Consider the following 13,913-nt stretch of genomic DNA (forward strand, 5'->3'; position numbering starts at 1 on the left):
TAACCAACGATTATGTAACAACCACATCCCGACAAGTAGTTGCAAAGCTTTCCTTCTTGTCACCACGGGTCACTATGACATCTTATGGACCCCGCACATCGCTTCCTCCGGGTACTGCCTACCCCGGAGCTGCTGGAGGAGCCGCTCCAGCTGGCATGTATCAGATTCCGGAGGGGAAATCCACGACTACCATCTACTCCTTCATTCGCGATGGGCGATATACGGACGTCATCAAGCTCTTGAGCAACGAACTAAATTCCTTTCCGGAAAGTCGTCCAATTCTTAGCTTAATGGCATACTGCTATTTCATGCTGCAAGATTTTCAAGAAGCCGCGAATTGGTATGCTGTACAGCACGTTGAGGGCTTTCATGGCGTTTATAAACGTGCTCATGTGCAGTCCTTCCTGTGAAACTACTATTACAAAGCTACGAACAGCTTTCAAAATTTCATCCCGAGGTTGATGTGTACCGGCTGTACCACGCGCAAAGTTTGTACAAGGCCGGCTTGTATGATGAAGCACTCAAAGCGTCCGCCACTGTCGAAACAGGTGAATTTGGGGTCAAGGTATGAATGGCTTTCACCAGAAGTGAGCTACACAACTAAGAGATTCATATGTTAACGGTAACCCTCTCAAATGGCGGGTGACTACATTAGGTGCTTAAACTACAAGCAGCTATAAAGTATTGCACTAACGATCTGGGGGAGTGCAAGATCTTAAACGAACATAGTCCAGCAGATGACGCGGACAGCATTGTAAATCATGCCAGTCTCTTATTCAAAGTAATGTGCATCGACGATGTGTTTGAACTTGAAACTTCCCATCTGACTTACATATCCAAGGAAGGCAAATATGAAGATGCATGTGCACAGTATCTGGACGCGATGAAAATGATAGGATATCAAGCGGAACTCTCCTACTATGTAGCATTATGCCACTACATGCTGAAGCAATATGTGCCTGCACTGAAGTACATTGCCGATATAATTGAGCGAGGTATTCGAGAACATCCTGGTAGGTTTGGCTGTATATTTCCACTGTCTGGTATCATTCCATTGCAGGCTGATTATACGGTCGCTTCAAGAGCTCAGCGTTGGGATGGCCACCGAAGGCATTGAAGTTCGCAGTGTTGGCAACTCGCAGATTTTGCATGAGACCTACTTGATCGAAGCCTTCAATCTAAAAGCTGCCATTGAATATCATTTGAAGAATCGTACGTGCTGCTTTGTCAATGATTTACATTGATAAGTTTTAACGCTATAAGTTGGACATGGAATCAGTTGATGCAGCCAGAGAAGCCTTGACAGACATGCCGCCGCGACACGAGCAGGAGCTGGATCCGGTTACTCTGCATAATCAAGCCCTCATGAACATGGAGGACGATCCGACAGGAGGTTTCGAAAAGTTGAATTTCTTGTTGCAACAGGAGCCCTCTCCGCCAGAAGCCTTTGGCAACCTACTACTTCTCTACATCAAATATCAGTACATCGACCTTGCCGCCGATTTGATGGCAGAGAATCCACAATTAGCGTCCTCGACTTTGGAACCGGTAGGTTATTAGGGCTGTGGTATAGAATTACGTTAAGCCCAACTGATAATGGTTGATAGTACCTTTACGAGTTTGTCGAGGCCACTTTACTGCGCCAATCATCTGCCGAAGAAGCCTACAACAGATTCGATGATCTCGCAACCAAGCACGCAGATATTTTGCGTAAGTTGACCAGACAAGTGCAGGAGGCAAGGCAGAATCATGATGAAGAAGCTGTTAAGAGGGTCGTGAATGAATATGATGATGCCGTGGAAAGGTAAACCATTCGAGTGATGCGGGCAGGGTTACAGCGGAATAATCTCCCTTCCACTGTAGATATATTCCGGTCTTAATGGCACAGGCCAAGATCTATTGGGATCGTGAGAACTATCATATGGTGGAAAAGATCTTTCGGAAGAGCGTTGAATTTTGCAACGAGCACGACATATGGAAACTCAATGTGGCTCATGTGCTGTTCATGCAAGAGAGTAAATACAAGGAAGCCATCTCTTTCTATGAACCAATAGTGAAGAAGCAGTATGACAACGTAAGTTGAGAGCTCTACCCGACTCCCAGTGAAGGACAGGCCGTTCATTTACTACGTATATTCAGATTTTGAGTGTTACGGCAATCGTCCTTGCCAACCTTTGCGTTTCTTACATCATGACCTCCCAAAATGAGGAAGCGGAGGAGCTAATGCGAAAAATCGAGAAGGAGGAGGAACGTCTTGCTTATGATGACCCTTCAAAACGAACCTATCATCTCTGTATTGTCAACTTGGTGATTGGTACTTTGTACTGTGCGAAAGGGAACTACGAATTTGGGATAAGTAGGATTATGAAGAGCTTAGAACCATTTAACAAGAAGGTCAGTATCAATAGATCAAAATGCAAGCCTATCCGTGTCATTAATCGATTTGACATCTTTCCTTGCATCACGTAGTTGGGAACGGATACTTGGTACTATGCGAAACGCTGCTTTACCTCTCTGTTCGAGATGCTGGCAAAACATATGATATTGCTCAAAGACTCCGTGTTTCAAGAAGCCCTCCAATTTTTCGATAATTGCGAGCTTCATGGTCGACAGATTCCGACCGTTGTAAATCCATCAGCACCAGCTTCTCCTGGCACTGCTGCAGTGGGAAGACCAGATGCAACTAGTTCAGCTCGGACACGTGATGCTGCGAAGAACAACGTCAGTAGCGAGGCACGGCTTCTTAAAAGCCTGTATTTAAGACTGTACGAGTGAACTGTAATGAATATTGTAAAAAGTCTCAGAGCATATCTAATATTGAGGTGGAAAGAAATCCCAGCAGTTTGCCGAAAGCCAACTGCAGTACATTGATTATCCAGCTATGTACATGGTGTGCAATTATCTACAAATGGCAAAAAGAACATGGTGTGGTTGTTTCTACTCGCCCACCGAGGAATCAACAGCTATACCACCGAACGACTCATTTGGCGCACTCTACCGTACGTCCATTTCCATCTGATCGTGCCCGCCACACAATGTCATCAAGGATATCCTTGGCGATTTTACTAGCTGCTAGCTGTACTGAACGTTTCTTGAATCTTACCCCGACCGATTCCGGACTTTCATCAGCCAGAGCAGCACTCAAATGGTGCACCGCTACATCGTAGAGGAAAGGTGTTGATGACGATGTAACCTTGCCACTCGCAAGAGCACTTGCATACAACAGCAAAACTCTCTCCTCAGTTTCATACGGATAGTAAAATTGTGCCGCATCGTCTGCCGTTGGCAGTTGCGACTTCTCCATCGTAAAGAGGTGTAACAGTTCCCTCAAATGGTCCCAAAAGAGCTCGCGATAGTCGGAAGGGTAATGCATGGCCAGAGGTAAAAGCAGGTAACGGGCAAAGACCTCATCACCAAACGACACAGCACTATAGTGCTCCACCAACTCCTGATACAGCTGGAAAAACTTCCCGCTACCACCACATGCCTCGTCGAGTTCCGAATCATTCCACCTGTGAGAACGTGTTCCGTAACGTAACAGCCCAGATGACAACAACTTATTAATATCGGTACGCCTAAACATCTCCTCATCGGTGGACGAAGGTAGCAGGAAAATGCACATCAAGCGAGCGATCTTGACTGGGTCCGGCAACCTTGTCATATACCATTGCGGTCGCACAATTCGGTCGACCCTTTCCCCTAACGCTAAACATTCTGCAACCAAATCATTCGCGTCTTCTCTGTTCTTCTGTTCCCTCTTGGCTCCAATTAGGAGGTGTCCAAACTTCTTCGACTCAGCGAGCAGAAGGCCGAATGGAGACATTATCCAATCCAGTCGCACAGGCAAGGACGCGTTACCCTCCTGCTCATCTAATATGAGGGAATCCAGGCCCCGCGCCTCGCGCCCAAACAGTCCTTCCGACCGTTTTAGAGAGGCGTTATCATAGAGGCCGTAATCGAGAAACTCCTGCAAACGTTGTGGTGCAAGCTCCTGGGTTTCCACTTGCACTAGGGATTCATCCATCGCAATAAGGGTATTCTGGACGCGCGGATGCAATATAAACCTGTTTAGAAGCTTTGAAGCTACGCATTCTTCGCCGGGCAGGAGTTCCGGAAGTGCTGCGAGGGCTACCGCACAGCCGTATATTCCATCCATGGAATAGTTTACAGTTCCGTGTGACTGGAGGATCTCAGAAGCAAGAAGCCAAGAGCACAGGAGCATCCCCCTACCCGGCAGAAACCATCGAAGGATATCGCTATGCACAGCGATACGGTCGAGCGACTCAGCAGTTCCAGTGACCCAACCAAGTACTTGATCAGTGCTTAATTGTTCAGATACGAATTCATCCCACTCGCGGCCGATACCTACAAATGATGAGCACAAAGTCATGAGGGAGCAACCGTACTCAAAGTACGCATTAAGCTCAAGCATGGCGGTTGCAATTGAAGTGCGTGGCTTATTTTGCAACCCAACCAAATGTTGTCCTAGGGGTGGAGTGGCGACAGGCACTTGGTTTGCGATAACTTCAATGGAAGACCTAGCGACGCTGAAATTCGGCATTGGTGTGCATCGGATATAGTCCATGATACTCGTCGCCTCTTGTATAAAATTAAACCCGTCATCAGTTGGATCCGCCAAAACCTGCTTCCCATACAGCGCCAACATGTCGAAAGCCGCAGAATGAAGAAGATTGCCGCTGGCGTTCCGTTCCCTTTGGCCTGCGAGAACTTTTTTAAGCACCAAATCTGCAAAAGGCCGCAGAGCATGGTTCGGCGGACAAGTATCTGACATTCCTTCAGCAGATTTTAAAAACGCCGTAATCATTCGCAGCAGGAGAATCTGGCTCCGGGCAATCGCCGTAGGCGTCGAAGGCGATGCTTCAGGCACCTCAGAACCGAATAGCTTTAGTGCACAACTCAAGATCGCTGAGTGGTAGTCATTGAACAACTGAATGCACAATCCATATGAAAAAAGAACACCCAGCAAAGACCATACTTCCGCCTGAAGGTACCAACTAAGTTCACGCGAACTGTCAGTCAGTTGGTCAGGGGCCAGCATAATAAATTTCATTGCATCCACGACGATGTGAAAGCGGATCAGGCTCTCAGCAATATCCCTACCACTCTGGCATAATAGTCGCAAAAGTTTGACGGCGTTCAAAGAGGCAGTCGACTGAGATTTGGATATGGAGGGCCATGGACCACGTAGGAATTTATTATGTACCACATCCACCAGACCGGGACATTCCGCTATCTGAACCGCGGCTGCATGTGAATGCCGACATATGCGAATCAGAATTTGTAGGATATCATTCACAGCTTCGGCAGGTAAGTTACGAGATTGCAGGAGGTACCTGAACCGTGCGAGAATATCGGTAGAAATCAGGCCGAGTATGGCGTCACGTCGAATGAGTTGAATGACAGAACCTATTGAGCCGTCATGATCGATCTTCTCCGATGAAGGTTCCCGTCCAGAAGCGCGGGATTTGAAGTCCGCTTGATTCGAGACTGATATGGCATACGCTCGGTAACTCAGCCGGGTAAGAAGCACTTGATCCCAGCATTGCTCCTCGTCGTTATCAGTTAGCGACCCCGTCCCCACACTTGCGGCAAGAGCGGCGAGGGAATTCGTCACAACGGTCTCGTGAGAGTCGTCCAGTGCGAATCGCAGATGCAGGAGTACATTTGCACGCAAAGAATGCCAAATCAAGGCTATTCCCCGTGCTTTGCCGTAGGCACCCGCATAAATATCTGCTATAATAGCACCCAAGACTCGCACGCTTGCGGCACGCTGGGCCTGGACCGTGCTTCTAGACAGGTGTAAAAGCTCGTCAAGAGTATAGCCAGGTGTCTCGGGATCAACCCCATGATGATGCAGACCTCGATGCACAGGAATTTGAGTACCTCTCTCGATAATCCTTCCGGACAAATCAAAGCGCAACTCGGCTGCATTTGTCACCGCGCTGTTGTCAACGATATCGTCCTCCATAAAGCCTATCCATTCTAATTTTTCATGTTCCGCTTTATCTGCTGGAATCCACGTCTCAATGAAAGACTTAGGATTTCTGAGATTAATATTGTCTTTCATGGAAGTTGACAAATCTGGTGCTGTCAATTCCGATCGCCCGCCAGCAGAGCGCACGCTCGAATGTTCCCGTGCCTGCCCCAGACACGGTTGCTGCGACACTACGGGTGGCTCTACTAGGTCTTCTACGTGCGATTCATCACGTCCGTATTTCTGGTTCGCCCTTTGCAGAAGCATCTGGATCAAGGAAGGATCCAACTTTTCACGAATTTCCGCTTGCGCCTCCTCGATTTCTTGTGCAGACATTGACTGTAATGTCTGCAGATTCTGACCGTGTATATCTGGAGATTCGTCTCCACCTTCAAGACTAAGAAACTCATTGAAGTGTGACCTCTGGTGTACGGACTCTGTGATTCTGGTCGAACACGCTCTAATTTGTTTTAGCCTTTGACTACGATGGACAACTGTAGGAAATCCAGCTGAAGGATGCGGCCCCGTAGGCGCCATCATGGAAGGCGGATCTGGGCTTCGTTCGTGAACATCAGACATCACCTCCCCGAAAAGAGCATCGGCGGAAACGACTTCCCTATGCAGCCTTGGTATCTCAGACGCCTCCTTTGACTCTGCTACATCTTGTGCACCCTGCTCTCGTGCCCTACGCTCCGCAAATATCGATCGCTTTTTGCCGTTATCAGCAGCAGTCGTCAGCCGTGCACTCTTTGCGGGATCCTTAATTGGCTTTCCCGTTCCAGCTATACGCAAGGATTTGGCCGCTGGCTGCCGCCCACCCACAAAGCTTTCCTGCAGCTGCAGTAACGTGTCCTCATCGTCTTGGGGTGACGGGCGCTCCACACCACGGAACATTTTGGGCTCGCAAGATCTGCCCGATCAGACATGGTCCAAAAGCTGTGGCGAGATCACGTGGAGAATGAGTCAAATGGATGACCCGCTGGCGAACAGAATCTCCGGCCATAGCGGATATTTTTAGTTTTTGGGTCGTTTGACGTCGATACAAGTCCGTAAAGTTTCCTCCATTACCCTTATTTAAGTCGCTGTTGCATCCGCTTTCTTCTCGGCCTTTCGTGCGCCGGGTGTCCTGATGAGAAATGATAACCCTACCAAGAGGCAGAACACTGCGCCTGCTAATTGGCACAATTCTCGTCGCCATAACTCTTGTATGCCTGTCCAATTCCCTGTCCGCCCAAGACTCCGAATACGGCTTCCCCAACGGCATAGCCGAGAAAGCCTATCTTAACCGGATACTCCATCAGCCGGGCTCACCCTACACCCGAGCGGATGTGGCTTTCGCTCAAAGGGCTGGGATAACATTGGTCGCAGTGGATAGCGTCGCAAACAACTCAGACACTCTTGGGAAACCGCGCGTACGTGGCGTTATAGTGATGCTCGCCCGGAATGATGACTTGTATGGTGCCAAGAACGCTATTGGGCAGCTCGAGAAGAGATTCAACCACAAGTACCATTATCCGTATGTATATTTAAACGATGAGCCCTTCTCTGAAGACTTCAAAACTACGATGAGAGGGATATCACCAGAGTCGGATGTTCAGTTTGGCCTTGTTCCTAAAGAACACTGGTCATATCCGGATTGGATAAATCAGACAGTCGCAGCAAACGCTCGGTCAGAGATGGCTGCGAAAGATGTGATCTATGGGGGGAGCGAATCGTATCGTCACATGTGCCGCTTTAACTCGGGATTTTTCTTCCGCCATCCTTTACTTGACCAATATGATTACTACTGGCGCGTCGAGCCATCAGTGGAGTTTCTTTGCGACATTCCTGACGATCCGTTCCGGTATATGCAAGAAAACAATAAGCTGTACGGATTTACTGTTTCGCTCTACGAGTTCCCGGAAACGATACCTACTCTATGGAAAACAGTTCGTCAGTTCATGAATGAGCATCCTAGCTTCGTACGAAAGGACAATTCCATGCGCTGGCTTGGAAATAAGCCTGACGAGTATAATCTCTGTCACTTTTGGTCGAATTTTGAGATTGCCAGCCTTCACCTATGGCGATCCCGGGCGTACTTGGAGTTTTTCAATTACTTAGATAAAGCGGGTGGCTTTTTTTACGAGAGGTGGGGGGATGCTCCAGTTCACTCGATCGCTGTCAGCATGCTTTTAAAGCCCGCACAGATACACTTCTTCAACGAAATCGGCTACTACCACAATCCTATTATGCACTGCCCTGTGGATCAACCTGCCATGGCAGGTCGATGTCAGTGTGATGGTTCCGAAACATTTGACTTGCAACATTACTCTTGTACAGGTCGTTGGTTTGACCTATTTGGGGGAGGAGAAGCGTCGAGGCGCGCCTTCAAACTCCAGCAAGAGCGCAAGCGTGCTGAAAGGTCTAAGCAGTCATAGTATTAGTATTAAGCATATAGACTTCTGTATATATAATGCTAGATTTGTTTTATTGTTGTTTAATATGCATTTGACGTTTGAGAGGAACGCTAGCCTCGACATCTGGTATGAGATGTGGAAGATCCTGTACAAGTGTCAACAGAGGAGAGTTTGCTGATCATTCCATGCTATTGCTCTCATTGATGGAGTTCGCACATTTATACAATCGACACAAGATATGCCGGACATTTACATTCACCTACTAGAATCACGAATAGGAACGGCTCGAAAACCAATTCAAGAGGCGGACTGAAGAATGTTCGGTTTGTCGATGTCATCCACGGGTGGGGGTTTCATAGGCGGAAGTGGGACGCCAGGATTCATAAACACTACAAAGACACACGAAGAATCAGGCCAATGCTCTCTCTTCGTTCATTCCACTCACGCAAAGCTCGTAACAGCCATGAACTCACTCTAACATTACGTACCTGGATAGGGGGGCGGGACTCCAGGCATCCCATATGGAGGTACACTTCCAGGAGGGAACATTCCGGGAAGGAGTGGCGGTTGCGGGGGGAACTGCGAGGCTCCAGGTGGCAGCAAATGGGGGGGAATGAACGGCACTGGTCCATTGGGAAGAAAAGGAGGCACGCTGGGTCGCATGGCCACGGGAGGATGCTGCAAGCCCTGCTTCATTGATATAAGACAGATACGTCAGTTGCCTGATGAGATGTAGAGGGTCGATCACAGATGCTCACATGGCCCAATCCTGGCCGAATTGGATGTCCCATGGTGCCGAACGGAGGAACAAACATAACATTCGGTGCAGCAGGTGGAACTCGAGTATCTACGAGCAGTTGAACCTTAGCATACTTCTCGTCAAAGCACTCAAGGAATTTACCCTACCTCCCGCAAGGAAGTCGACAGGATCCACAGGCTGTTTGAGAGGACGTAAGCCATCCTGTGGACTTTGATGATTTTGCTTGGCTTTGCTAGCAGCTTGAATCATTGCGGTTAACTGAGATGTCGGATCGTCGGGAAGACCCATATTCATGGTGCTGCGATACAACGATTGAGCTGGAGGGCGTGGGCCCTGCTCACGTTCATAAAATTGGGATTGTGGCGGAATTGAATTTGTATGATGTACGGACGGGTGATCGGATGAATGGGTGCGGAGCACAGCCGACTGGTTCATATGCTGATGCTTTTGTCGCACACTTTGTGGCTCTTCATTCACAATAGGGGTCTAGCAAAGGCAAGTGAGTCTCACAAATTAGAGTAAAATCATGGGACTGATTCGTACCTGGCTCATTCCAAAGAATGCGAGCTTCTCCATCACGCGGTTGATGCCCGCTCGATCTTCCTCTGACGGATCGGCTCTTACCGGATGTACGCGACGATGATCCACCGCTACGTCCCGAAGTGATGTGCTGCTCTCATTCAGATAGCTGGGTGCCATTGAATCTGCATTCCCTGAACCTATTTGCTTGCTTTTGTAACGGGTAATAATGTCTTCTTCCGCCAAAAGTACCCGCTGCTTTGCACGATAGCGGGAGATGACATCGTCTTCACTTAAAACGTGGCGGGGGCCGGGCAGAACTCCGGAAGACGTGCTCTGCTCGACGTGGTGTTGTGAGAAAAGGTGAGAGCGTGAAGATTGGTCCCGAAGCCCGGCAGCACCTGCGTCAAACAGGTCGGAAATGCCAATCCGTTGCATGTTCTCGTTAGCTTGTTCAGGCCTAAGCACCGATAACATCTGGGAGTCGGTTTCTGGTTCATCACTCCAAAAGCGAGCAAATCGCGATCGTTCGGAAAACTTGTGCCCGGAAACGGCCTGTTCACTCTTCCGCCCTTCGAAAAGCTCCCCAACATCTACTTTGTTCAAGTCAAAGCCCATATCAAAAAAGGAATCTACGCCATCACTCTCCTTGGCTACTGATTGAGGCGCCTTGTTACTGGGCACTAATTCTTCTGCAGGAGCGCCTTTCACCCTCTCATCACCTGCTTCCAATCTCGCCAACCGCTCACGATTCCTCATTTGCGCCTTGAAACGCTGTATGTCATCCTCACCGGACGCAGAAGAGTGAGGTTCATTTGAAGGGCTGCTGGTACTCTCCAATTTTAATTTTTCCGTATCCGCCGTCATCCACTCTGGTTGTTGGTCGCGGACCTGCCGGCGTGTACTACCCGAATAGCGACTTTCCAGGACTGCCTTGCCCATCGCCGAACGAGCAGAAGGGCCTGAGTGAAAATGCAAGAATTGATCAAGGTCTAAACTGAAGTCAAGGCGCTTCTGGCTGAAAGAGTGGTGGTACCTTCCATGCGATCTCTCCACGAACCGGGTTCCCCTGTTCTAGTTTTGGAAGTCGATCCTGAACTGTTTACTCGGTCGGAGTCCCGCGCCATTTTGTCACTATCTCGCCCACTGGTTGACCTTTCCGAACTGCGTGTCCCCCGGTCCGATGAGCGGTCAGATACGCTTAAGCGCCTTTGGGGAGGTTCACTCGTTGGGATGGCCGTCGCGCCGTTTTCTCGTACTTTGGTGTTGTTTTGGTTGCTTTGGCGTGACGCCATGCGCTCTGCAACCGAATACTGAAAAGCGCCATCGTATCAATCGACAGTATCAACACAAAATGGCGCGCACACCACATACCTTCGGAGGCCTGGGAAAGTCTTCAACAGGTTTTGCACCGGATTTAGATTCAACATGATCTACAGGCTTATTACCAGTGGATTGGGCGGACGCGAAGTTCATCTTTGGGGGCCCAAAGACAATAGTTTTTTCTCCAACAGCTGCAGATGCAGATCAGGAAAGGCCATATGTTGTACGAAAGAATCAAGGCCTAGTCGTGCTCACCAGATGTCCGTGGTAAGGACCCAGATGTAGAAGGCTTTGAGCGAAGCGAGTGAAGATCCACGTCTCCCACCCTATCTGCGGTTGCTTCTCCATTTTTAGCATGAGACCGTGGCTTTCCCTCAAGGGCGTCCCCTTTACTTGTACCATCACTGGTCTTATTCACAGCGCGTATCTGAGAAACACTGATATGGTAGGAATAGGAATGTTGCAGTTAGATGGGGTAATCAGTGCTAGAACAAGGAAGTAGCGCATCAACACCGCCAATTCTGTGTACCTCATCAACTCAGCAACATTCGGCAAGCATTCTGGTTTCTGGACCAGCGGGCTATGCTGCAACTCCAGCAGAAGGCTTCGTGGGTAGCGTATAATGGTGGCCTCTCCAGAACTCGACATCACGGATCTATGACCTAGTAGAGGGGTTCGGGGTAAAAAGAAGAGACGGATTTCGATGCTCGCAACAATGTGCCAAGTCCAACGTGTTGATGAGGATGTCTGGGGAGAGCAATAAGGTGATGTTCAAGTGGCAATTCAGGCCAAATTCAACCTAGATTTCGACAAGAGTTACGACAGGCAAGTTCCCTGGCGCACCTGACTCCTCGAGCATCACGTGACTGATTTGCCAATGCGCGTCCGATCGCTTACTCGCATTTGCTGGTGAAGGATGTCCTTGGACGTCTCTTGCCCTGCACAGGGTGGGCTTACTTCAACTGAGCACGGTTTGCTTATCCTCCTTATTCTAGCTGCTGGTGTATTTTCGGATGGAAACCATCCTCTGGCTATCGGCGGGATGCGATCCCAGACTGTTTACTGATAGTGCTAATATGCTGCCGGCGAGGTCCCATCGATAGTATCTATTGAAATCCTGAACTCCTTCCTCCCTTCGCGCTAAGCTGTCTTGATCCATCTAATTATGAATCTACGGATGGTGATGGGACTGAGTGACAAAGAGAAACCAAGCAGGTGAGTGGGACAAAGAAAGAAGCAATGCTCAATACAATGACCGAGCTTGGTATTGAAACACTTGGGGCAGAATAACATTGATATGCCATAATCCTACCATCTCTCAGAAAAATCCGAATATCCAGACTTGAAAATATTTTAGTTGAAGGTACTAGCGGCAGTTCAGTTCCGTGGTCCTACAAATCTCTAGTGAATTGCACTATGCTCTACGTCACCCCAGCACTGGTGACATAGGGCATCATGGTGTCCCCGGAAAGTAGCACATCTGTATCCTGTGTTTGAGTCTCACAGAGGAGAAAAAGAAAAAAAGCATCGTTCCAAAACTACGACCCACAACGAATTATCATAATGGACGATGATCAACCGTTCCACGTAACCTTAAAGTACATATCTTCGGCGAAGGCGTGTCACCACAGGATTAAAAGCAGCTTCGCAGAAAGGTGGACGTTTTCATTTTTTAACAAAGATCGTGAGTTACCAAGTTGTTGCTCCGGTTGCAACTTTGCGCGAAGGTGCATAGTTTTCCTTTGCCCAATGCTTATCAGGGTCTTAATCAGATCAATGTGAAGCAACGGATCATCTCGTCTGCGCTTTCGATATACGATAAAGGAATATAGGATGCTTTTCTTCTGGTGGCATGGACCAAGTTCCGAGAGTGCCAAAGGCATATGATTGAAAGTGGCATATGTATTTCGTTGACGATCGGGGTACTGGATATGTGATGCATGTGTATAATGAACTAACCTAGCCACTAGCCACGTCCCCTAGGCCACTCCGTCAATCTAACATAGCCATCCATGCGACGAAAAATCCTCAACCTCTGCAGCAGAGGCAGGTGTTTTCCCCTGAGCTCCGTGCTAGGCCAAAATCGCGGAATATAATTGACACGGCAACGTAGATTAACTCGTATTTCACGCCAAACTGGCTCACGTCAAAAACTGTCGGACCAAGCAGCATCAATTTCAGGTGTCGATGCATAGGTAGCAAGCGGGCGGATTGCCGAAGTGACCGTGTCTTTGCAGTCGACAGTCGACGTCACCTCAGCTAAGTTCCCCCATGAGACCTTTCTTGTTGTAACTTCCGAAGCCGATTGAAGATTTCATGTTTCTCTGCCTTCAACTCCTCAAGTTTTCGGTGCACATCCTCTTCAGATAAGACGCCCCGCATGGCCAATGTCCGCAGATCCACATTGCTCGCTTTGACGGAGACCTGTGTAGCTTGGTCATCATTTTTTATTCCGCCGTCACTGAGAGGTGGTACAGCCTCTACGTTATCATGTATTGAAGTGTCGAAACCTTCGTAAGAGTTTGCCCAGCTTAGTTCAGCATGACTGAGTTCATTGCCCGGCTATAGGACAACATACCGGATTTCTCCTTCAATTGGGGGGTGGGAGGGATAACCTCTTGGCCAGCATTAGCAACACCTAGTATCTCGGTTGAAGATACAACTTGTTTATCCACGGCGGTTCTACTGGGTGGTGCTCCATATTCTCCGTCACCAGCTTCAGAGCCTGCTTCAGTTGGTGCTGCGCGTTGTTGCAGCGTACGTCGAATTATGACCTTTCGCACAGGATCCGAGACAGGAGCAGGAGGAGGATAAGCAAACGTTGAAGGACTGGAGCTCTCAAAAGGGAAATCCCACGACATCTCTTCCGTTGGCCTCTTGAGAACGATCGTCGCCTCCAGTGCTTGCGTAAGGGGGTGTC

At 48.7% G+C, this 13,913-nt stretch overlaps 5 protein-coding genes across 5 annotated transcripts; 2 read left to right on the plus strand and 3 right to left on the minus strand.

Annotated features, from left to right (window-relative positions):
- The first annotated feature begins 19 nt into the window (after positions 1-19).
- Positions 20-2,881, plus strand: SPPG_01347 (uncharacterized protein). Its single transcript, XM_016749666.1, has 10 exons — positions 20-340; positions 427-565; positions 656-781; positions 842-1,013; positions 1,084-1,212; positions 1,280-1,548; positions 1,608-1,804; positions 1,864-2,074; positions 2,140-2,394; positions 2,470-2,881. Exons 1-10 carry the CDS (start codon positions 75-77, stop codon positions 2,773-2,775), a joined length of 2,070 nt encoding a protein of 689 aa, XP_016611932.1. The 5' UTR covers positions 20-74; the 3' UTR covers positions 2,776-2,881.
- On the minus strand, positions 2,766-6,889 carry SPPG_01348 (uncharacterized protein; the record flags this gene model as incomplete). Its single annotated transcript, XM_016749667.1, has 1 exon — positions 2,766-6,889. The coding sequence occupies one exon, from the start codon at positions 6,887-6,889 to the stop codon at positions 2,981-2,983; it is 3,909 nt and encodes a 1,302-aa protein (XP_016611933.1). The 3' UTR covers positions 2,766-2,980.
- Positions 6,890-6,992: 103 nt separating this feature from the next.
- SPPG_01349 (uncharacterized protein) lies at positions 6,993-8,520 on the plus strand. The gene has a single exon (XM_016749668.1). It carries the CDS (start codon positions 7,132-7,134, stop codon positions 8,410-8,412), a length of 1,281 nt encoding a protein of 426 aa, XP_016611934.1. The 5' UTR covers positions 6,993-7,131; the 3' UTR covers positions 8,413-8,520.
- SPPG_01350 (uncharacterized protein) lies at positions 8,340-11,793 on the minus strand. The gene is made up of 9 exons (XM_016749669.1): positions 11,523-11,793; positions 11,249-11,430; positions 11,045-11,184; positions 10,707-10,983; positions 9,695-10,632; positions 9,298-9,637; positions 9,150-9,238; positions 8,880-9,081; positions 8,340-8,780 (listed from the first exon to the last, which is right to left on the minus strand). Exons 1-9 carry the CDS (start codon positions 11,639-11,641, stop codon positions 8,689-8,691), a joined length of 2,379 nt encoding a protein of 792 aa, XP_016611935.1. The 5' UTR covers positions 11,642-11,793; the 3' UTR covers positions 8,340-8,688.
- Positions 11,794-12,855: 1,062 nt separating this feature from the next.
- Positions 12,856-13,879, minus strand: SPPG_01351 (uncharacterized protein). The gene is made up of 2 exons (XM_016749670.1): positions 13,572-13,879; positions 12,856-13,503 (listed from the first exon to the last, which is right to left on the minus strand). Exons 1-2 carry the CDS (start codon positions 13,852-13,854, stop codon positions 13,253-13,255), a joined length of 534 nt encoding a protein of 177 aa, XP_016611936.1. The 5' UTR covers positions 13,855-13,879; the 3' UTR covers positions 12,856-13,252.
- Between the last annotated feature and the right edge of the window lie 34 nt (positions 13,880-13,913).

This window comes from Spizellomyces punctatus (assembly GCF_000182565.1).
Source record: "Spizellomyces punctatus DAOM BR117 chromosome Unknown supercont1.2, whole genome shotgun sequence".
NCBI lineage: Eukaryota > Fungi > Chytridiomycota > Chytridiomycetes > Spizellomycetales > Spizellomycetaceae > Spizellomyces > Spizellomyces punctatus.

What these genes read in the sequence shown, in the direction of transcription:
- SPPG_01347 (XM_016749666.1), top strand. Translation starts at nt 75, where the DNA reads ATGACATCTTATGGACCCCGCACATCGCTTCCTCCGGGTACTGCCTAC. An exon ending in CGTCCTCGACTTTGGAACCG is followed by an intron (nt 1,549 to 1,607) that starts GTAGGTTATTAG and finishes AATGGTTGATAG; the next exon opens with TACCTTTACGAGTTTGTCGA. An exon ending in TATGATGATGCCGTGGAAAG is followed by an intron (nt 1,805 to 1,863) that starts GTAAACCATTCG and finishes CTTCCACTGTAG; the next exon opens with ATATATTCCGGTCTTAATGG.
- SPPG_01351 (XM_016749670.1), bottom strand. Translation starts at nt 13,854, where the DNA reads ATGTCGTGGGATTTCCCTTTTGAGAGCTCCAGTCCTTCAACGTTTGCT. An exon ending in CCAATTGAAGGAGAAATCCG is followed by an intron (nt 13,504 to 13,571) that starts GTATGTTGTCCT and finishes ACTCTTACGAAG; the next exon opens with GTTTCGACACTTCAATACAT.
- SPPG_01350 (XM_016749669.1), bottom strand. Translation starts at nt 11,641, where the DNA reads ATGTCGAGTTCTGGAGAGGCCACCATTATACGCTACCCACGAAGCCTT. An exon ending in ACTTTCCCAGGCCTCCGAAG is followed by an intron (nt 10,984 to 11,044) that starts GTATGTGGTGTG and finishes GGCGCTTTTCAG; the next exon opens with TATTCGGTTGCAGAGCGCAT. An exon ending in TTCGGCCAGGATTGGGCCAT is followed by an intron (nt 9,082 to 9,149) that starts GTGAGCATCTGT and finishes ATATCAATGAAG; the next exon opens with CAGGGCTTGCAGCATCCTCC.
- SPPG_01349 (XM_016749668.1), top strand. Translation starts at nt 7,132, where the DNA reads ATGATAACCCTACCAAGAGGCAGAACACTGCGCCTGCTAATTGGCACA.